At 40.6% G+C, this 23,764-nt stretch overlaps 1 protein-coding gene across 1 annotated transcript in view; it reads right to left on the reverse strand.

Annotated features, from left to right (window-relative positions):
- DNAAF11 (dynein axonemal assembly factor 11) overlaps positions 1 to 18,264 on the reverse strand; it is a 53,980-nt gene extending 35,716 nt beyond the window's left edge. The window contains exons 1-7 of the mRNA XM_023728162.1: positions 18,026 to 18,264; positions 14,672 to 14,898; positions 11,090 to 11,281; positions 9,685 to 9,762; positions 5,963 to 6,028; positions 2,810 to 2,879; positions 1,045 to 1,140 (exon numbers count right to left, since the gene is read on the reverse strand). Coding sequence (XP_023583930.1) covers positions 1,045 to 1,140; positions 2,810 to 2,879; positions 5,963 to 6,028; positions 9,685 to 9,762; positions 11,090 to 11,281; positions 14,672 to 14,898; positions 18,026 to 18,094 — 798 coding nt within the window. The 5' untranslated portion in view covers positions 18,095 to 18,264. The remainder of the gene's footprint in view (positions 1 to 1,044; positions 1,141 to 2,809; positions 2,880 to 5,962; positions 6,029 to 9,684; positions 9,763 to 11,089; positions 11,282 to 14,671; positions 14,899 to 18,025) is intronic.
- Positions 18,265 to 23,764: the final 5,500 nt, after the last annotated feature.

The following is a 23,764-nucleotide window of genomic DNA, read 5'->3' on the forward strand; positions in this document are numbered from 1 at the left end:
CTCTGTCCTATAGTGTTGCTATGAGTCAGAATCGACTCAATGGCAATGGGTTTTTTTTTTTTTTTTTTAATCTCTTTTTTAAGAGTGGTATTAGGAAATAAAGGCATAGAAAGGCTAGATAATTTCCCAAAGTCACAACACTAGTAAAATGAATATTTGGAGTTAAGGTGCATTTTTTTTTAGGGATTCAAGGCCCACTATATCTCCTCTCAAAGTGATTTGTAAGGGAAGTATTGACAGTCATGTAAAAGACATACTTAATGTCACCTGCCCCAGTATGGAAGAACCCTCTGATTTACCTACCCGGACTCCCACCCAGAGATAGGAGGAGGCTGCAGGGACTCAGGGAGAAGCAGGGGCAACACTCACTGGGTGAAGAAATGGAAGGAAGAGCCACCTCAGGCCCCACCCACTTTGTAGTCTTAGGGCTTTGTTCTCCTACCTGAGTCACTCTGAATAGATTTTCTGGTTCTCTCAACTTTAACCCTTTTGTGCCCGGCAGTACATATAGCAACCATGAACTTTTTCAGCCTCTGGGGTTTATTGGGAAGCTGCTGTACCACTGATAGTACATGCTGCCACAAGGCAAGAGCATTTATGACTGTTTGAAACTGAAGAAATGGATGTGTGCCACAAATTACTCTTTTCACAGGGTATTGTATGAGGTGTCTCAATTGTTGGTAGAAAAAACAGAAATTCTGAAAATTTTTATTTGTTACACATAGGTACCAATAGACCCCTGTTGGGACTCTGGGGTATAATTAGTGGTACTTCATATGTACCGCTAAATACTTAGGGTAGGGCTGTGGGAGGAGGCAACAAAAAAAGTCCATATTACCTATCAAAAAATCAGACACACTCAATGATTTAGCATGCTTCCATTAGTGAAAACACATGGTATCAACAAAAAATTCAAAGCAGAAAATAATTGGGTCACCAAAGGGATAAGAACCTTGACCAGAGGTCAACATAGACTTTACTGCTCAAGTTCTTTGAGGAACAAACATATCCAGACTTGAAATAGATCCAAATGGCATTGCCTACCTTGGGCATGCAGATGACTAAATGCCCCGTTGTCTGAGATCTTCGAGCTGAGCTGCTATCAGGTTGAACTTCTGCAGGAAGTACCAGCTGAAATGGCTGAAAATAAATGGGCAGTGTAAACTGGAATGAGCACATAGTATATGAGAGCGTGAGTTCAAGAGATATTTTCATTAGAAATTCAAGATCTACCATTCATTTAAAAAATGTGCTCAAACTTCTTAGGGGAAATAATCACACACAGGCTATGCTCTACATGCATCAACTATTTTACCTAAGAGTCTAAAAAGCGGTCATCAATGACAAACAGGACAATACCCACTGGTCTGTTTATGTTAACATGGCAGAAAAGCAATTTACAGCTAAAACTTCTTGTCATACAACATTGACATATTTCCATTTCAAAAGTCTTCAAACTAACTTATATAAATGCTCAGTATCAGCAAAAAAAATGCTATTTCAAAAGTGATAAAATTACAGTGGCTATCAATAAAATCACTGATATTTTAGAATGGTATACTATTTAACTTTAGGCAGAAGTTACCACATACATGATCACTTTATCAGTTTTGAAAAAAAAGTACTAATGCAATAGATATAAGTATTAAAAATATTAATTTTATCAAGCTACACAATGATCAGCAGTCATTTCCATGGCGGGGTTTTGTTGTTGTTAGGTGCCGTTGAGTCGGTTCTGACGTATGGTGATGCCGTGTACAACAGAATGAAATATTGTCCGGTCCTGCACCATCCTTACAATCGTTGCTATGTTTGAGCCCATTGTTGCAGACACTGTGTCAGTCCATCTCACTGAGGGTCTTCCTGTTTTTCGCTGACCCTCTATTTTACCAAGCATAATGTCCTTCCCCAGGGACTGGTTCCTCCTGATAACATGTCCGAAGTATGTGAGACAAAGTCTCGCCATTTTAGCTTCTAAGGAGCATTCTGGCTGTCCTTTCTCCAAGACAGATTTGTTCATTTTTCTGGCAGCCCATGGTATAGTCAATATTCTTTGCCAACACCATAATTCAAAAGTATCGATTTTTCTTGGGTCTTCCTTATTCATTGTCCAGCTTTCACAAGCATATGAGGCAACTGAAAACACCATGGCTTGGGTCAGGTGCACCTTAGTCCTCAAAGTGACATTTTCGCTTTTTAACACTTTAAAGAGGTCTTTTGTGGTAGACTTGCTCAATACAACACATCGTTTGATTTCTTGACTGCTGCTTCCATGGGCATTGATTGTGGATCCAAGTAAAATGAAATCCTTGACAACTTCAGTCTTTTCTCGGTTTATCATGATGTTGCTTCTTAGTGCAGTTGTGGGGACTTTTGTTTTCTTTATGCTGAGCTGTAACCCATACTGAAGGCTTGTAGTCTCTGATGTTCATCAGTACATGCTTCAAGTCCTCTTCATTTTCAGCAAGCAAGGTTGTGTCATCTGTATATCGCAAGCTGTTAATGAGTCTTCCTCCAATCCTGATGCCACATTCTTCTTCATGTAGTCCAGCTTCTCAGATTATTTGTTCAGCGTACAGACTGAATAAATACGGTGAAAAGATACAACCCTGATGCACACCTTTCCTGACTTCAAACGAGAGAAGGTTTTACCTGGTAGTGAAAAGTAGGTGCCTAAAAAATAGCTCACTGATAGGGTCCTTTCTTTTTTCTATGTTAATAATACTTAAAAAAAAAAAAGTTTGAGGCAGCCTAGTTTAGTTCAAGCCTCAGCTTTTGAGACTGTAATAGGCTACAGACATGTACTTACCTTCCCTTTGACCATTACTCGCACGTAAGTTGTTTGCACATCCACATCAATTAAAGAGGTATCCATGTACCTTCAGAATAAAACATACCAGAATCTTATAATTCTCAAAAACACTACGTTTACAGCAGTGCTAATATAAATTCGCACTTACAGGACCATTCTAAATGAAGCGAGTTTAAAATTACTATGCTAAACAGGTCTTAAAAAAACTGGTCTTAAGTTAATCCCCAGACCAAAGGAAATCCAATATATCAGCAATTTCGTTTTTAGACCCACGAGTACATTTGGCATTGATTGCCCCAACCCAAAAATATCTAAGGCCTGAAACACCAGAGGCTTGCAAAAAACAGCTTGCCACATTCTGCTCTCATGAATATTTTATTTTAAGTCCCTAGACTTGAATAGCCAGGAATGCTGAATCCACTGAGCGTGGGGCCTGCAGCCACCAGCTAGCTCCTGCTTCCTGAGCGGCTCTCAACGCCAAGCAGCTGTTAGGTAGCTGTTCTCCTAGCTTCTCTCCTAGAGGCCTTTACATCCTGCTGAATAAGCAAAGCCTTCCGTTCACTGGCGCAGCTACCCCAGCATCAGGTGGGAATAATTCTCCTTGACTCATGAGCCAGTAAGGAGCCCTGGTGGTGCAGTGGCGCCACGAGAGAGGTGACTGTATTTAGAGTACGCCAGTTGCAGTCTCCCAGTACCTGGCACAGGTAGATGTTCTATAGATATTTGTTGAATCAAGGCAGGATGCATAAGCATAAATGAATGAATGAATTTAACTTCCATGTGTACAACCTTACGCCAATATAGATGACAAGAAATTTTAGCATAATTAGTTTTGACAGAACCATGGGGACAGAAGGATTTTACTACACAGTAAAAATATCACCAGCCTTTAAAAATTTACATGCGCGGGGATGAGTAAATTTTCCATTTGAGGACTGAACATAAAGTGTGCAATGGAATTGAAACGAGAAAGGGTTACACATTCATTTAGACTTCAGAACGAAGGCTGGAACATGGAAAAGACTTAGGAGGATGAGATGGAGAATGTTTAACTGAAACCAACAGTAAGGGCAGTGTGGGGACCTGGAGGGATGAGGACGTGAGGTCAGGCGGAAGACAGCTGGCTGTTCCCTGAAGGCAGGTGATCTGGACAGGTGGGCAGAAGAAGTGACATGAGGCAGCTCGGTGTGAAGACGAAGGGACTAAACGTGGAGAGAGGCCTGAGGGTTCGTGGCTGGCTTCTTCACTCACTGTGTTTACTTTGCCAAGACTCACCCTCTGAAAATTGACCTGCTCTTGAGTAAGTCCAGGCTAACACTCCCTCCTACCTCCCAGGGTTACTGTGCAATCCAAATAAGATGCGGTTGCTGTTTGCCATTGAGTTGGCGCCAACTCATGGCGACCCCATGCGCAACAGAACAAAATGCTGCTCTGGCCTGCGCCATACCCACAATGGGTTGCAGATCAGACTGTTGTGATCTGTAGGGTTTTTACTAGCTGATTTTTGGACATAGATTGCCAGACCTTTTTTCCTAGTCTTAGTCTGGAAGCTCTGCTGAAACCTGTTCAGTATCATAGCAACACGCTATGTCTACTGACAGACAGGTGGTGGCTGCGCTTAAGGTGCACTGGCTGGGAACTGAACTTGGGTCTCCAACGTGGAAGGTGAGAATTCTACCAATGAACCACCAGTGCCCCTCGCCTGCAAATAAAGACAAAACCCACTGCTGCTGAGTCGACTCTGACTCATAGTGACTCTATAAAAATAGAGCACATAAAAAGTCCTTAAAAAGGGAAAGGCATTCATTTGAATTCATGCGTGTAAATGTTCATTGACTCCCACTGTTGGTGTCCATTCATTCATTCCCGTAATTACTGAACCTCTACCAGGTGCCAGGCAATTCAGGTGCTGGAAATATAGCAGGAGAAACAAACAAAATAAAGTTCCTGCCTTGGCCACAAATTCAAAAAAAAAATACACAAGTAAATTTATAGCTTGTCAGATGAAATCCAAAAAGCAGGGAGAGGTAGGAGGGAGTGCTGGCGTGGCGGTGTAGGCACTGTTTGGTATCAGATGGTTTATATCATAAGGTGGCGTCTGAACATGGGCCTGACCGACATGAGGCAACAAGTCACGAGAACACCAGGGTGTATGTCAGAGCCATCCAGGCTGAGGGAAACACACGCGCAAGAGTCCTGAGGGAGGTATGGGTGGGTTTGGAAGGGCCAAAGAAGTGGAGAGGTGGTGTGAATGGCTGCTAGGTCATGAACAGTACGACAGGACAGGGAGTCGGCACTAAAAGCCTCAAGGAAGGACACAGAGTGACCTGGGTGTCTTCAGACGGCTCTGACAGGAAGGGGAGGTGGCGACGTGGGCTGATGACCGTGGAGTTTTAGGGAGGAGAGAGAAATGGGAGTCTGGGGGTGGTGATGAGGGACCGGCAGGAGCCTGTGCCACCCCAGACCTTTGGAACAAAGTGTGGGGCCGAAGCTGGCCAGGATGTAAGACGGCTGCAGGGAAGGCGAGTCCTCTAGGGAGAAAGAGGCTGCTGGCATATCCTCATGGTCCCAAGACCACCTGATACTTATTACTATACAAAAGTAAAGTGGCTGGCATCAAAGCCAGGAAGGGCAGGGGGGAGGGTGGTTCGTGGTATCAGAGTTAGAAAACAGCAAGGTCCTCAAACTTACTTAAACTCTGCCTTTTTTGTTGTTGTTAGGTGCTGTCGAGTCGATTTCAACTCACAGAGACTCCATATGACATAGGGTTTTCTAGGCTGTAATCCTTACAGGAGCAGATAGCGAGATCTTTCTCCTGCAGACCAGCTGGGTTGGTTCGAATAGGCAACCTTTCAGTCAGCAGCCAAGTGCTTAACCATTGCGCCACCAGGGCACCCAAAACTCTGCCTTTAGGAACAGATATGCTATATAGTTCATAGTCATGAATTGTGGGTTTATTCACTTTTCCTTTCATTTTCATGCTTTTAAAAATTATAGTCAAGCTCTCCATCTTAAAAAAAGGAACTTCTTCTTTTAACTACTTGGCAAACCAAACTCCACTTCACAATGTGTCAGGACTCAAGAGATTGCTGCTGAGAATGAAAATGGATGGAAATGTCATTAAATTTCGACATAAAAAAAGGCCTTTACCTGTAGACAGCAAGGTCCAAGATGATCTGGTTACGCTTCTCGTCATCTTTCAAAGAGAAGTCAAGTCTAAGAAATAATACATTTGGGGAAAAAAAAGATTTCCTTAACACCATACAGATAAACCAGACGCATAATCAAAAGGAAACTTGACTGTAATCGTACAATAATCTCCAACCACAAACTTATTTTGGTAGCTGGATAATAAAGTACCTGTGTTAATTTTAAAATCCCAACAGAAACCTACAACATTTTGATAAATGAGTTGTATTTACAACACTGTTTAGATGTGACAATCTTCAGGTAAATCACATACCAAAAAAATTAGCATTGGTGCGGAGATAGAGACATCTGGTGGTTAAAGTTTTCCACACTGAAATTCTTCATGGAAAACTACCAGAAGTAGCGTTTGTTTCCCCTTTATCCAGCATTCTATTCCTTAAGTTTTAACAGTCTTGGCCTTCCTTTTCCTTGTCATCTTTTTTTTTCCCCTCCTTTCGTTGTTAACCTTCCCATCACCCTGGAAAAGGCTGAGACACTGCATATTGTTACCTCTGATTCATTTAGGAAGAATCCGAGGCTCAGGGGGTTGACTTAGCTGGGAAAGTGGCCATCTGAGCCCAAGCAGGATTCCAAAGGTTTTCAACTGTACCCTGACGCTGAGCCCTGGGTAGGGAGTTCCATACTGTCAATACATTATTCAGAATTACTGAATCCATTTTATTTTGAGCACATTCACTTGCTGCATTATTCTGTAAATCATATAACCCGGCAATACTAAAGAATGTGAGCAAAACTGTTTGGGAAAATGTAAAGTTAGCTAAGAAACTGACTGTCAGCAGTATGTTTGCTTGTGGCAGTCACTGTCTCATTGCTCTCAACAACCCAGCTGTCTGAGTTATCTGGTGCTGCTATAACAGGAATACCACACGTGCATGGCTTTAACAAAGAGAAATTCATTCTCTCACAGTCTAAGAGGCTAGAAGTCCAAACTCAGGGTGCCAGCTCCAGGGGAAGGCTTTCTCTCTCTGTCGGCTGTCGGGGAAGGTCCTTGTCATCAATCTTCCTTCATCTAGCAGCTTCTCAGCACAGGGACCCCGGGTCCAGAGGATGTGCTATTCTTCTGGCTCTTGCTTCTTGGTAGTATGAGGTCCTCCTGACTCTCTGCTCACTTCTTTCTTTTATATCTCAAAAGAGATTGACTCAAGATACAATCTAATCTTGTAGATTGAGTCCTGCCTCTAATATTGCCTCATTAACATCGTAGAGGTAGGATTTACAATACATAGGAAAATCACATCAGATGACAAAATGGCGGACAAATACACAATACTGGGAATCATGGCCTAGCCAAGTTGGCACACATTTTGGGGGGACACAATTCAATCCCTAACACCAGCCATGCAGGACTTCTTACAGTCTGTCAAACGTACCATGCGTTCTTTATCTCATCTCAGGATCATATGCTATCCTTTCTGCTTTGATTGCTTATTCCCTGATTTTCCCACCAGCCAACTCAAACTCCCGCTTCAGATATCACTTAACAGGTAATTTCAGAGAGGTTTTCTAGGGCAGAGATTTCTATTCATTCCTCACTATCTGCTCCCCCTTTTTTCATAAATAGTAGAACCCTTGATTTTAACTGGGCACATGGCTCTGTAGAATAAAAATGATACTTTCCAGCCTCCTTTGCAGCTAGGTGAGATCACATGATTTAGTTCAATGAGTGAAAGTGTTGTATGACATTTTCCAGTAATTTTCCTTAAAAGATGTGAGTATACGCCCTTTCTTTCTTCTTTCTCCCACCGAGTGGAAGAAATTGTAGGAGGCCAAGAAATGAAGCTTGGAGGCTACTTAACGAGCTATTGCAACTGTCCAGGTAAGAGGAAGTGTTGGTTTGCTCGAAGGTGGTGGTGATGGAATTAGTTAGAAGTGGTTGGATTCTGATAATATTGGAGGAAGAGCTGATGGCTTGCTGATAAAATGAGAGAAAGAACAATACAGTATGAATCCAAGAGTTTTGGTCGTAACAACTAGGTTGATGCTTAGTAACTGAGATGGTGAACGTTGGAGCACAAGCAAGTAATGGAGGCGGCTGGTAGCAGGGATGAAAATCCAGAGCTGGGTTTCAGTCATGGTAAGTTTCAGATAACTATTTGATATCCATATAATGATGTCAAATGACTAATCGACTTACCAATCTTGGTATGGTGGTGCAGTGGCTAACAGCTCTGCTGCTAACCAAAAGGTCAGCAGTTTGAATCACCTTGGAAACCCTATGGGGCAGTTCTACTCTGTCCTATAGGTATAGGGTTGCTATCAGTTGAAACTGATTCAACGGCAATGGGATTGGTTTTTGTTTTTGTTTTTTTGGTTTTGAGCTCAGGGAAGAGGCTGGGTCAATATAAGTATAAAGCAAAGCAATGTAAACACAGTACTTAAAATATAGAATTTGTTAAGATTCACAAAGAAAGAATGTAGAAAGACAAAACAGCTGAAGAGTTTGCCCCAGAGCATTTACAAGGAAAAAAAAAATGATCCAGCAAAGCCTAAGAAGTAGAGCAGCTAGTAAGGAAGAAGGAAAATCAGAAGCAAAGGCAAGAAATTGCTCCAAGAAGGAAGAGAATGATCAGTTTAGTCTAAATCCACTAGAAGGTCAAGTACAAGAGGGACTGAGGTTTGAACACTGAATACAGACATGATGTGACGAAAGAAGCTTCGGGATGATGGAATCAGTAGAAGTGGTTTCCAGAAGCAATGTGAAGTGAAGAACTGGAGGCTGAGTACAGATGACTCTATTGAGAATGGAGGCTATTAAGTGGGGGCAGAGAAATAGAGCAGTATAAGGAAGTAAAACTGGGTCAAGGGAGAATATTAAGTATGCTTGTATGCTGATGAGATTGACCCCCTAGAGGAGGGAGAACTGATAGAGAAGAGAGAAAGGGTCTTGCGGAAACAAAGTCCTTGATACGAAGAACAGGTGGGAGCAGCCAGCAGAGACACTGACTTCAGCTAGGAGCTCACCCACAGCAGCAGAAAGGAAGAAAGTACGTGGTACAAGTCCAGGTGCATTGGTAAGCTGGTGTTGGGAGGATGAGCAAACTTCTGATTGCTTCTTTTTCTCAGTGCAATAAGAAACAAGGCCCTGAATTAAGACTGAGGAAGTGTAAGGTGATGCTGGAGGGAAGGAGAGAGAAAAACGTATGCAAGCATCCTATCAGAGACTGTAAATGAATTACACAAGAAAATATAGTAAGATTGCTGGAAGTCCCTCTGAGATCTGTGGTCATCGTTTTACAGTGAGACCAGGCAGGAGAGTTGAATGTTTCCTCCACTCCAGCCACGGGTGAGGGGAAGCCCAGAGGCGGGTGGTATGCTGGGTTTTAGCAGGGTTGGAGTTTTGTGAGGTGAGTATGATGGAAGGAGAAAAGGACAAGAGAGTTGAAGAAGTGTGTCAAGCACTGATTTTTGTGATGAGTCATAAAACCAAAACAGGGTGATAATCAGTTTCTGGATGCCGAGAAAATAAACTCTAACATTACGTACTTGAAAACAATAACAGATGTTCTGCTTCTAAACAGGCACGAGTGACATTATTATTACACTCATCAAAGTTGTCAAGAGTGGTCAGACACATCCTTTGCAGAGAGGGCCTGGAAGTGAAACCATCATAAAGACCAACACCACCGACTTCACTTCCCAGGTCTCCGCGTGGCCTCACGTACTTGGGCTCATTTACATTCAAGGCTTTTCCATCTTCAGTGATCAAAGTCCTGGGTGGCTTCACTTTCTTCTTCTTTTCACTTAAGATTGGGGGTGGGTGGGAAAAAGAAGAAAAGAAAACATAAAAGTAATTAATATTTTTGTGGAACAGTTTAAGAAGAATCAATCAGACATTTATGAATACAGTAGCAATTCACTGTTATGAAGTCCACTACTTCGTTTCTAGGCTGAGAACTGACAATCAAGCTAGATGTCTATATGGCTATATCTACACCTGTAACACAAAAATGTGACCAAATGTATTAGATAGTTCAAGTGGGGGGAAAATTAGTTTTCATGAAATATCCATGAATATTTAAATTAGCCTATTTTAATGCACGATTTACCCAGATAACTGTCAACCGTCCATTTCACTTGGTGTAGACAGCCTCTGCTTTAGTTTAAATTACTATTTAAAACATACCCAGTGGAATCTAGTCTATGGAAATAAAAACACCAGTACATCGGATCTGTGTGAAAGGATGTTTATCACAGCATTACCTGCAGTGGCAAAAACCTGTAAACGCCCATCAAGGAGGATGATAGGATCAACTGTGGTATATTTATACCATGAAATATTGTGCAGCTATGAAAAAATGTCTTTACTCTTTACCTACTGATCTAGAAAAGTGTCTTTGAAAGAGCTAATCTGGAAATAATAGCTTAGGTATGGGAGTTTCTAACAAGTCATCAAATAATAGTCAAACAATTCTAAAGTGTGAGCATACTGTTAAATGTCCAGAAGAGTCGCATTAGGAAAACAAAATGTCTCATGAAACTAATTTCTAGCTATCCATTTTGTCAACAAAGGGGAGAGAAACAAAGGAGCTCATTCCACTGCCTCTTGTGCTTTTTCTTTGTATCATGATAACTAGTATCTCTGATCTAGGTCCTACTATTACTAGGTACATTTAAAGTGGTTAAAAAGCTAAAAACATACAAAATCTCACTTAAAATGACATAACTCGTACAGTTCTAAAGAAGGTGGTTTGATATTAATGAATGTTAGCAGATACAATTCAACAAAAATCTGTACTTAGCTGAAAAAAAAAAAAAAGCAAAGTCTATGTATGATGGGAGCCCTGGTGGTACAGTGGTTAAGCATTTGGCTGCTAACTAAAAGGTGGGCACTTTGAATCCACTAGCTGCTCCTTGGAAAGCCTATGGGGCAGTTCTACCCTGTCCTCTAGGGTTGCTATGAGTCGGAATCGACTTGACAGCAGTGAGTTTGTTTTTTTTTTTTTTTTTTTTTTTAGAAGTATGATGGCTGAAAAGGTTTAACACAGAAATGGGTAAAATAATGTGTGATCATAAAACATATTCCAAAAGAGAGTGCTGTTAGCCCAGTGATAAGGGAAAATGAAATACCTTAATTTTTCTTGGTTTTTCCGCTGTTTTTCCATGTGTCTAAGAGTTTCCAATCTAGATTCAGGAGTAAACAAAGAGGGCTTATTCCAGAATGCTAAGTCTTCTTCGCTTTCATCAAATTTCTTTCTATTACACTCCTCTTCTTGTATTTCTGATGCTGGAAGGTGTTCTTTGCTCTCTAAAGAAGATGGGCTAAGGAAGAACACACACAAAGCTTATCAGAGCACTACTGTATATAAGAGTTTAAATAAAACATTAAATTACTAAATAAAATATTTATTTAAAATAAAATATTTTTTAAAAAAGTATATCATGGCCAAAGTGGGTTTATCCTAGAAATTCAAGGATGGTTTGATATTAGAGAATCTGTTAATGTGATTTAATACTTCAGCAGAAAAACATAATTATCTCAATATATGCAGAGAAAGCATTCAATAAAAATCTAATATCAGTTAGGAAAAAGCTCTATATCAACTGGAAAAAGAAGGAAATTTATTTATCTTTATCAAAACCCCAGAGTAAACATCACACTTAATGATGGGACATTTCTTTTGGAAGGCATTCCTTTGAAAGTCAGAAACAAGACAGAGAGGTCCATTCTTACTGCTGCTACTCCATCCTGTATTGGAGGTCTTAGCAGGCACCATAAAGAAACTAAAGTGGAGGCATAAGGATTGGAAAAATAAAGTTGCAGTTTACCGTGTGTTTTTCTACACAGAAAACACAAGAGAATCTACAGACAAACTACTGAATCTTTTTAAATGGTCACTAAGACTGCTTAATACAATACCATTATATAGAAGTCATTCATCTCATCATACATCAGCAAGAACAAATTCCAAGTCTATTTTCAAAATCCCATCTAATAATAGATGGTGTAAGACCTTTATTGAGAAACTTACAAAATCTTATTGAAGGATTCAGAAGAAGGTCTAAAAAATAGAGCTATTCCAAAATTCAACAAGGAAAGAATAAATGTCATGGAGATGTCGATTTTCCCCCAGTTAACGTGTATATTAAATGCAGTTCTAATTCCACCAGGGATTTTTAGGGAACTTGATTGGTGGATTCTAAAATTCTTACAGAAGGGTAAAGAACCAAGGAAGGTCAAGATAATTTTGAAAAATGAGAATATCTCCTAACAGATACCAAGATTTACTATACAGCTATAAAAATTCAAACCACATGGTGTTCCCATAGAGTGATCTGGAGAGCCAATAAACTGACCCACGAATACACTAGTAGAGGGTATATGGTAGGGGTGGCCTTACAGATCAGTGGGAGAGAGATAACACCCTAATAAATGGTATGGATAATTAGCTACCTATATGGAGCAGTGGTTAAGCGTCTGGCTGCTAACCAAAACGCTGGCAGTTTGAATCCACCAGCTGCTCCTTGGAAACTCTATGAAGCAGTTCTACTCCGTCTTATATGGTCACCATGAGTAGGAATCGACTCGATGGCAATGAGTTTGGTTTGGTTAACAAGTATATGGAAAACAGGAGCCCTGGTGGCACAGTGGTTGAGAGCTATGGCGAGCTATGCCTGCTAACCAAAAGGTCAGCAGTTCGAATCCATCAGCCACTCCTTGGAAACCCTATGGTATGGTTCCACTGTGTTCTAGAGGGTTGCCACGAGTCAGAATCATGATAGCAATGGGTTTTGGTATGGAAAACAATTAGTACCTTGCCCTACACCATACACAAAGGTTAATCTATAAAGACAAAGACCTAAACACAAATGTAAAACTATTAAACCCTTAGAAGAAAGTTTAGGAAAATCTGTTTATGATACCCAGGTAATGAAGAATCTCATAAATGAGATAAAAGACAGAAAAATAAGTTTAACTATATTAATATTTTGAAATCTTATAAAACAGAACCAGTTAATAAAATTATAGTCAAGTCACAGGCTGGGAGAAGATATTTTCAAAGCACACAGCGACCAAAGGACTTGCATCCAGAACATAAAAGAGCTATAAATCAATAAGAAACAGCCTTATAACTTATTTAAAATAGGCAAAGGATACGAATAAAGGAAATCTGAAGAGCCAATAAACAGAAGAATTCAAACTCACTAGTAATTACAGAAACGCAAGTTAAACAAAAATCAAAGTGCCGTATAACCCCCAACTTAACTGGCCAATATTTTTAAGTATCGTATCATCCACTATTGGCAAAGATGAGAAACTCTCATATATTGTTGCTGTATGAGTATAAATTAATACAACCACTTTAGAAAATAGTTTGGTGGTAACATATGAAGTTGAAAAGATGTTCATACCATATGATGGGACAATGTCCCTGTTAGGTACGTAGCAGGAGAAATCTGCACACCTGCACAAGGAGACATTTGCAACATTGTTGAAGAGCTGAAAAAGGGAGGGTAACCTGCATGGCCATCCAAAGAGGGGTGGCTAAGCCAGGGCTGATCCAGTGGCACCACTGGCAAGGCCACACGGGTTGCTACAGCTGGTGCCCATTCTGGTTGGTCAGGGCCAAAGAACCACCGGCTGTTAAATACTTCGAATGTTGGGATGAACTGTGATTTACTCATCCAATGGAATGTCACTCCATAGTTCAAACAAATGAACTAGTTCTGCATGCATTCATATGCATAGATCTCAAAAATATAATGTTGAACAAAAAGCAAAGCTGTAGAAAGACATTATTCATGCTTTAAAGAGACATAAAAATACTCTTGTTTAAGGAGGCATAATTATGACAATTATGCAGTAAAGGTATTAAAAGTATGGAGGGTATCAACATCTCCCAAATATGTACTGATTTCAGGAGAGTGGACATGACTGGGGAGGAAGGGAGGAAGGAGACTGGGGAGAAATACCTAGGGGGCTTCTACTCTATCAATGATACTTTATACTTTGTATAAAAAAAGATGCAAAGCAAATGTGCAAACTATTGGCATTTACTGAATCTGGGTGGTAGGCTAGAGCTGCCTATTTAATTATTTTTTGAACATTTATGTAAGCATGAAATATTTTATAATTATTTTCTCAATTTAAGTGATTCGGTTATCAAAATATTTGAAGTATTCACCATATAAAAATCAAATCAACTGGCTATAGTTGCGATTCACTTAAAATAAACTGGTATTAAAAATTCAGATTTATAAAAAGATCGATTAGAGGGTTGTTAATCACATTAAAAATGCATTCATTATATAATTCACAAAGTAGAATATTTCTATGATGCAATCAAAATTATTCAGTTTACAATACTGTGATGTGCCCTGAACTTTCCTGAAATATTCCTACTTTATAAATCAGGGTACACTTGTTAATTCATCTTTCCTGTAGCTCTTCTATAGATATTAGTCTGAGGATGATTTCTGGATGCACATTAAAGTCACTGCTTTGGAAAGGCATTTCTTTCTAAAGGAAGAAATTCTCACACTATCGTCACAAACAATGGGATGATCATATTCTTCACCCCAAATTCACATCATATTTTATTCTTAAGTCTTCAAATAAACACAAACTACACTGGGAACACGTTGGAGAGAACATAGTTTGCTGTTTTTAACAAAAGTGACTTCGGAAGCGAACTCTAATAATTTACATACAGGGTAGCACTGATGTCTGTGTACCACCGTCCATCAAAGCCTGGGTCACTTTCCTTCTTGTCTTTGTTTTCCTGCTCTTCTTCGAGTTTCCTTTGAGCCTCTTCCTTGTCTTTGGCTCGCTTGAGGCAGTAAGCTCTTTCTTGCTCTCTGATTTGTTGTTCAATTACTGGATAGTTCTGCAATGCCTTAATCCTTTCTGAACGCTCTATTTCTTTACCATCCAACCACTTAAAAAAAAAAAAAAAACCAAAATAGTATAATTATTCAAAAGGAGTGATTCAAATCAGTTCCAAGTTGACTTTGATTGGAATATTTTAAACTTAGAAATAAAAATGTACCATGTTGTTGTTGGGAATCCCTGGTGGTATAGTGGTTAAGAGCTTGGCTGCTAACCAAAAGATCGGCAGTTCAAATCCACCAGGCGCTCCTTGGAAACCCTATGGGGCAGTTCTACTCTGTCCTATAGGGTCCATATGAGTCAGAATCAACTCAAAGGCAATGGGTTTTGGACGCTGCTGGCTTTGAAGATGGAGGAAGGCGCCACAAGCCAAGAAATGCAGGGAACTTCTAGCAACTAAAAGATGCAAGGAATTGGATTATCCTGTACAACACTCAAAAGAAATGCAGGCCTACTAACACCTTGCTTTTAGCCCAGTGAAACCCATTTTGGACTTCTAACTTCCAGAATAATAAGATAATAAATTTGAGTTGTTTTAAGCCACTAAATTTGTGATAACCTGCTATAGCAGCAACAGCAAACTAATAAAATGAACTGAGACATTAAGGCTTAGTTTAAGAGTTACAGTATTCTTTTGTCTTTCTTCACTTGGGATTTTCACAGCAGAGTGTTCATGCCCATTGATGATAAGTTGTACATACTTTGCAGCAAAGAAGAGGAACTCCTGAAAAGTAGCAATTATTACCCATTTACAGATGAAGAAAATGAGGCATATCACTCACAGATAGCAGAGACAAGAGTGAAATCCTGGTATGTCTGCTAACAATTCTATTACACTATGGGGTCTGTTTACTACCCAGACTGTCTCAGACACTTGGAAGTGGGAACAGGTGGAATCCCTTCAAACCTCTTCCACGTGGCTGTCGAGAAAAGCACTACTCTGTCAGCGCAATTCCTTTCAAGTAGATGGCAAGATTTCAGTGAAATGGTAATTAAGATTCTAAAGCTTATCAGCCTGTTTTTAAAAGCTAGTGAACACATGTATAAATACCATTTTTCATAAAGAGGCTGCTGTCTTTTGCATTTGCTAATTCTGAGAAGTCTTTCTGAAAGGAAAGACCTGATCAGCAACCTAGACGTTAACCCAGAGAGAAGCAGTGAGAGTGGTTATAACGTAAAAAGAGGAGGCTTTGGAGTCAGACATGTAGATTCAAATCCTACCTGCACCAATCACCGCATGTGTCAGCTTAAACAAGGAGCTTCAACCGGACTTCCAACCAGTTTGTTTGGGTTTGACCCCCTGCTGAGAATTTGTATTTCCACCCCAGATGTACTGAATAAGAATCTACATTTTTAACAAGAGCCCCAGGTGATTCTTACATATACATAAGAATCACCTGGGGAACTTGTTAAACTCTAGATTCTGATTCAATATACCTAGGGTAGAAATGCAAATTCTCAGCAGGGGGTCGAACCGGACTGAACCAGTTCACTCTCTGAGCGCTGGTTTCCTCACCTGGAAATGCACCTATTCATCTCCTTGCAAGGGTCGGTGAGGAGCAGAGATGACATGTGCAAGGCACCTAGCCCAACCCCCAGCCCCCATCTCAAGCACATACACTTGCAGCCAGAATGCTGAGGCACTGACACAGAGTTCAGCTGTGACAACCTTGAGGCCTTCACAGTCCCGTCAGAGAAAAGGCCCACGGTATTACACTCCAGGCTCCATTTCTCTTGACATTCAGGGTCTCCTCAGCTCACGGTTTCTGAAGTCACTGTACAATGGTTCCTAGACTGGGTTACACTGAGCCAATTGATCATTCTAAATACAAATTTGAAATTCTATTATCTGAGGCACTCATTCTCTTAACCTGAGTAATTTTACATGGGAGAAAATTGCTCTATTAATCCGACAGTCAGCGATCTCAATCACACAGAGCACAGCTGCCTAGGAGACCAAGTGTCCTCTGAGAAACGAGGAGAAAGTGTCACAAAGCCCATGCATCCATCCCATCTGCAGGAGAAGCATGGAGCCCATTCAGGCCAGCAACTCTTGAAAATACATGAAAATTAACATTACTGCTTTAATATGCTCAGCTGTATGATTTCCCTAGAAACTGTATATTTTTCCTAGAGTCAAAAATACTAGATTGGGGGCATTATGGTATAAGAAAGGAGCCCTGGTGGTACAGCGGTTAAGTGCTTGGCTGCTAACCAAAAGGTCAGTGGTTTGAACCTACCAGTTGCCCTGTGGGAGAAAGATGTGACACTCTGCTTCTGTCAATATTACAGCCTTGGGAACCCTATGGGGCAGTTCTGTTCTGTCCTATAGGCTTATCATGAGTCAGAACTGACTCAACGGCAGTGGGTTTGGTTTTGGGTTTAGGTATGGTATAAGAGACTAAGACATAGAGTAATTGTTCCCCCAGTGAGGAACGCAGACCAGCAGCATCAGCATCACTGGAGAACTTGTTAGAAACGTAGATTCTCAGGCCCCAGGTCAGTCCCAAAGAATTACAAACTCTGGGGCTGTGGCTCAGCAATCCGCGTTTCAAAGAGCCCTCAAGTATTCTGATGTATGACAAAGTCTGAGAACCACTGACATAGAAAACGAGTTTAAAAGAAGCAATGATAAAAATAATCATTATAAAAGCACACTAGTCTAAGAATTAACTACTGTGTTGTTGTTGCTGTTGTATGGCACCGAGTCAATTCCGACTCCTAGCAACCCTACAGGACAGAGCTGAACTGCCCCATAGGGTTTTGAACCACCAGCCCTTCCCTTAGAAGCCTAGCACTTAACCACTGCCTGAGAAGGGCTCCTTACTTACTGTGCTGTAGCCACTTCAATAACCCTAAGCTTTTGGATTGCTATTAGTAATGATGGATGCTCTTCAGAATAATGATGTGAACTCATTAAGAAATAGCTAAATTAAGGTCTGTGTGTTCTGAGTAAGAGAGGAGAAAATTACGTAATTTATTTTATAAAGATTTACTAAAACTATTAAAACAATTTTCAAGGTTCCATAAGACAAAGAATTAGCTTTAGTTCTCTGGAATATCCCGTTCTCTGAAACAACACATTCCCTGACAATGCCAGGAGTAAAAGTAAATCAGCAATTACGTTAGTTGCTCCTGTTCATTTTTCTGTTTTTGCCTCATTAAAATAAGCGTACCTTTAATTGTTGAAGAGTTGCCACCACGAACTGCCTGTACCCTTCAAAGTCAGCACATGGGTTACCCATTAGAAAGAGCTCCTTCAGGTGGATATGGTGCTTCAGGGTTCTGATGCTGCTCAGCTCTCCGATGAAATTTACGGTCAAGTCGAGTTTTGTCAGCCCTTCACAACCTGTTGAGAAAAATGAAAAGAAAACAAAGCAAAAAAAAAAAAAAATCACAGTGGTAATAAAATGTGTAAAATAGTACCTAACAGATAACAGTTGTGATATTTTAAATCTGTTGAACAACTGCATTGCTTACCTAGAAGTGGTTTTTCAGAAATATCAACTCAAAGGCTTAATCTCATCTTTCTATCTGCATCTGCCCTGGTTTCAACCCCACAGTCCCTCCAGCCAGGAAAAATCACTTTCCTGCCCACATCTGCAAGCCCTGGGTGGGATAACGTTTGGATTTGGTCCACATCCAGCATGAAGAAGGCCAGGAATAAGCTGCTGCTGGAGTGGCTACTACATCAGAACAGGGGTGCTCCTGCTGGGAGGACACCTGGAATCTGTCCTCTTGAGGGCACTGCCAGGTAGTTTCCAGGTAGATACATCTCATTGTGAGGGGAACAGTGGAAAGTGTCCCCAACAGAAAGGCATTTTATAAAACCAATGAATTGCAACTAATATTAGCAAGGTCACCTTAAAGAGATAGAATGGTTCCAAGACCACCAGAACTGAACTGAAGGTATCAAGGAAGCTAAAGAATAAGAGGCATTTGGTCATCAGAAGAATGAATGAAAAAGGGTGGGAGCTGTGGAAGCAGAGTTTTGTAATAATTCTGCCCCATCCATTTTCATTACAGAGCTAGCCAAATGATGTGGAAATACGAATCAAATTCAAGTTTGAATTTGATCTAACTCTCCTCACTCTCATTCCATGAGAACTTGGTGCTTAGGAGCGCATCTGTACGAACACACTCATACACAAGCTTTGTCCACTAAAAGGGCCTGGGAGCTGCCACATCCCAAAAGCAATGAGCACAGCTAGAGCTCAGATCTTGCCTTCTAAATACCATTCTCCACTGAAAGGAATCAGGGTTGCTTGGGGAAATGGCTGACTCCTGAGCTGTCATAGGCAAAATAAAAGATGACTCTGGAACATCTAGATGTGTCACAAAGCAAGGGAGTACTGAAAGAATGATGGAGACAAAGCACAGGAGCCAACCTGAGCTCAACTGGCCAAACCTGGGACAATGTGAGAATCAAATTAAATAATGGTAATAACATTGTCATTCACTGAATAAAACAAAATCCATGACAATGAGTAATGAATAAATAAACAAATGAAGAGAAGATAGAGTTCTTCCTTAAAGGAGAGAGCCATCTGAATAAATATAAGAAGAACGATGGATTTACAAAATTATTATTGAATGTTAAAAACTAGTGCATGGCATGAGGAAATGCTCGCGATCACTAGCCATTAGAGAAATGCAAATCAAAACCACAATGAGATATCATCTCACCCCGGCATTACTGGTACGAATCAAAAAAACAGAAAATAACAAATGTTGGAGAGGCTGTGGTGATATTGGAACTCTTATGCAGTGCTGGTGGGAATGCAAAATGGTACAACCACTTTGGAAAGCGATACGGAGCTTCCTTAAAAAGCTAGAAATAGAAACACCATAGGATCTAGCAATCCCATTCCTAGGAATATATCCTAGAGAAATACGAGCTGTCACAGGAATAGACATATGTACACCCATGTTCACTGCAACATTGTTCACAATAGCAAAAAGATGGAAACAATCTAGATGCCCATCAACAGATGAATGGATAAACAAACTATGGCACATAAACATAATGAAGTACTAAGCAACGATAAAGAACAATGATGAATCTGCAAAGCATCTCACAACATGGGTGAATCTGGAGGGCATTACGCTGAGTGAAATAAGTCAATCACAAAAGGACAAATACCGTATGAGATCACTACTATAAAAACTCATGAAAAGGTTTACACACAAAAAGAAACAATCTTTGATGGTTATGAGGAACGGGAAGGGTGTGGAGGGAAAAACACTAAATAGACAATAGATAAGTGGTAACTTTGGTGAAGGGGCAGACAGTACATACTACTGGGGAAGCCAGCACAACTTGTACAAGGCAAGGTCATGAAAGCTCCATAGACATATCCAAACTCCCTGAGGGACGGAATTGCTGGGATGGGGTCTGTGGACTATGGTGTCAGAGAACATCTAGCCCAGTTGGCATGATATAATTTATAAAGAAAATGTTCTACATTCTTCGTTGGTGAGTAGCGTCTGGGATCTTAAAAGCCTGTGAGCAGTCATCTAAGATACTCCACTGGTTTCACCCTTCGGGAGCAAGGGAGAATGAAGAAAACTAAAGACACAAGGTAAAGATTAGTCCACAGGACTAATGGACCACAACTACCATGGCCTCCACTAGTTTGAGTCCAATACAACTAGATGGTGCCCGGCTACCACCACTGACTGCTCTGACAGAGATCACAATAGAGGGTCCCAGACAGAGCTGGAGAAAAATGTAGAACAAAATTCTAACTCACAAAAAAAAAAAAAAAAACCCAAACTTACTAACCTAACAGAGACTGAAGAAACCCCGAGAGTATGGCCCCGGGACACCCTTTTACTTCAGTAATGAAGTCACTCCTGAGGCTCACCGTTCAGCCAAAGATTAGACAGGCCCATAAAACAAAATGAGACGAAAGGGGCACACCAGCCCAGGGGCAAGGACCAGAAGGCAGGAGGGGACAGGAAAGCTGGTAACAGGGAACCCAAGGTCCAGAAGGGAGAGTGTTGACATGTTGTGGGGTTGTTAACCAATGTCATAAAGCAATATGTGTACTAACTGTTTAATGAGAAGCTAGTTTGTTCTGTAAACCTTCATGTAAAGTGCCATTAAAAAAAAAAAAAAAAACTAGTACATGAAAGTATGATGAGGAACAGGATATTTATAGAACTCCAGAATATCTTCCAACAAACTACTTACTAATTGCAAAGTGAAATATAGTAAATTGGCAGTGGAGAAATCTGAAACCACCACCTTAAGCAAGTAGAAGAAGAAAGTACTTTATTCTACCTGGGTGAGCCCTGGTAGCGCAGCTGTTAAAGCGGTAGGCTGCTAACTGAAAGGCTGGCGGTTCAAACCCACCAGCTGCTCCATGGGAGAAAGGTGTGGCAGTCTGCTTCCATAAAGATTTACGGCCTTGGAAACCCTACAAGGTCCTGTGAGTAGGAAACAATTCGATGACAGAGGGTTTTTTGTTTGTTTGTTTTGGTGTTTTGGGTGAATCCACAACGGAAAAGAAAAAAGAATACTAGCTATTTTTTCCTGCCCTATTAAAAAAAAAAAAGAAAAAAAGAAAGCAAACACTTATTATCAAAATTATATTGAGATTTACTCAAGTAGGTGGGCTGAGTATATGTTTCCAAATCCCTCCTTTCTCACTTCAAACCCTTAAAATTAAACAAAAAGTACTTATTTCCCAGCAGATAAGATGCATCCTTCCTCCCCATTCTCCCACTCCTACCAAACATTTGATCAAAGACCCTGCGTCCAGCACACCCATGGACTACAGTCCCAAAGCTCAGACAGACAATAGTGACAATGCTGCCCTCTGGTGGTGGATTGACAAAACATACCACAAAAACAAGTTTTCACATCCTACAGATGCTTTCTTAACAAAAATAACAAGCCCTGGACAATCCAACCCAGGGAGCATTCGATTTATTCCTCTGAATTTTTAGGCTTACTTTTTACTACTACAACACAAAGATATAGAGGCAATTTTGTTGTTCCGTTCGCTTAACAAGAGAATACTGCCGAGTGGTAGCTGGAAAAGAGCAATGCCTCCATTTCTTACGTAGAAAAATGTCAAAAATGGAAAGAATCATCTCGATTCAAGCACAAATGATGGGTCTGGGGCTTCGACACTGGTGATTTTCTAGGTTTTGAGGATGAAAATAAAAAACTTACGATGCATTTTTTGTGTGATTGTTGATGCATAACCTTGATAGTCACTGAAATACCAATTATACACTAGGAGGCAATAAGCGAAAGCCCACCCTGACCTGAGTAAAGTCCTCCTCATTTTAGCAATTGGCAGATGGGACTAGGGTGGTGAGCAGCTTGCCACCTCTGCTCCATGCCCCTCACTCCGAAGGGAAGCCGGCTGGCATGCCCGCCACTCACACACAGTCCACAGCAGCCCCCCAGCAGGCCAGAGGCTGGTGGGGAGCCATCACAACTGCAGAGTGAGCCCACACCAGCCACCTAACCAATCTAATCCCTGGTGACTGTGAACAGACAGCAAGGGTCAACAGTTAACAGAAAACTAACAGCACAAAATAGAAGGCTGAAAAGCAAGACAGGAAACCTTGGATGAAGAGATGACTCTGGGAGCTGAAGAAACTAGGGAAGAAGAAGTTCTAACATGTCTCCAGAGAGACCGTAGAGATACCTCACCATGGGACGCAGAACGGAGCGCCACAGAAAAGCAGCAATCAGAGCACAGGTGTGAGTTCTTGAGAATGAAAAACTGTGACCAAAGTAAAGAGTTAATTATAGATGGACTGAATTATAGAATGAGCACAGATGAGCATGATGCAATCATTCCAAAATTTAAAATAAAATATCCCAGCATGTAGAATAACTAGACAAAGATGCTTAAATAAAGAATGTGAGTTAAGAGGAAGGAAGATCAGGATAGACAGCCAAAATCCACCTAAAAGAAGTTCTTGGACGATCAGGGAAGACAGAGAAGAGAAAATTATCTCCCCAGAAAGAAAACATATAAAAACTTCCATCTAGGCAGATGCTTGAGAAGTTTCAAAACTCTGTAGACACAGAGAAAACTCTAAAAGCTTCCAGGGAAAAAAGAGAGGTTTTCTACACGAGAGCCAGGGTCAGATGGGTGTTAGGCTTTTCATAGGCAAGACAGTATGCTAGAAGACAATGGAGTAGTATCTTCAAACTTCTGAAGAAAAATAATTTCATACCTAGAATTCTATGCACATCCGAGCAAAATCATTAACGTGCTGAAATAAAAAAACTAGTGTCAAGCTATAATTCTAAACTCTGCAAAAAATATCTTTCAAAAGTGAAGGAGAAATAAAGACCTTTTTAGATATAGAAAAGTGGAAAGAATTCATCACTAGCAGATCACGGCTATCAGAAATGTCGTAGATCGGCATGAAGGAATGAAGAACACCAGAAAAAGTAACGATGTGAAGGGTCAATATAAAGATATTTGTCTCATTATTTAAATCACTGTAAAACGTAATAGACTGCTTATAGAAAAATAATAACAATGTAGTCAGGGTTCACAACCTATGTGGAAGTAAAATACATAAAAATGATAGCACGTTGTGAAAGGGGAGAAAAGGAAGCACACGAAGAAAGGTTCTTATGGGACATGGTAAGGAGCCCTGGTGGTACAGTGGTTAAGTGCTTGGCTGCTAACAGAAAAGTCAGTGGTTCAAACCCACTAGCCCCTCTTTTCGTTGAAAAAAACGTTTCAGGATCTATCCTGAAGTGCAACATGGTCAGTGATAGGATAATAGCCATACACCTATAAGGAAGACCAGTTAATACGACTATTACTCAAATTTATACACCAACCACTAAGGCCAAAGATGAAGAAACTGAAGATTTTTACCAGCTTCTGCAGTCTGAAATTGATGGAACATGCAATCAGGATGCATTGATA

The sequence above is a fragment of the Trichechus manatus genome, unplaced genomic scaffold (assembly GCF_000243295.1).
Source record: "Trichechus manatus latirostris isolate Lorelei unplaced genomic scaffold, TriManLat1.0 scaffold00022, whole genome shotgun sequence".
Classification (NCBI taxonomy): Eukaryota; Metazoa; Chordata; class Mammalia; order Sirenia; family Trichechidae; genus Trichechus; species Trichechus manatus.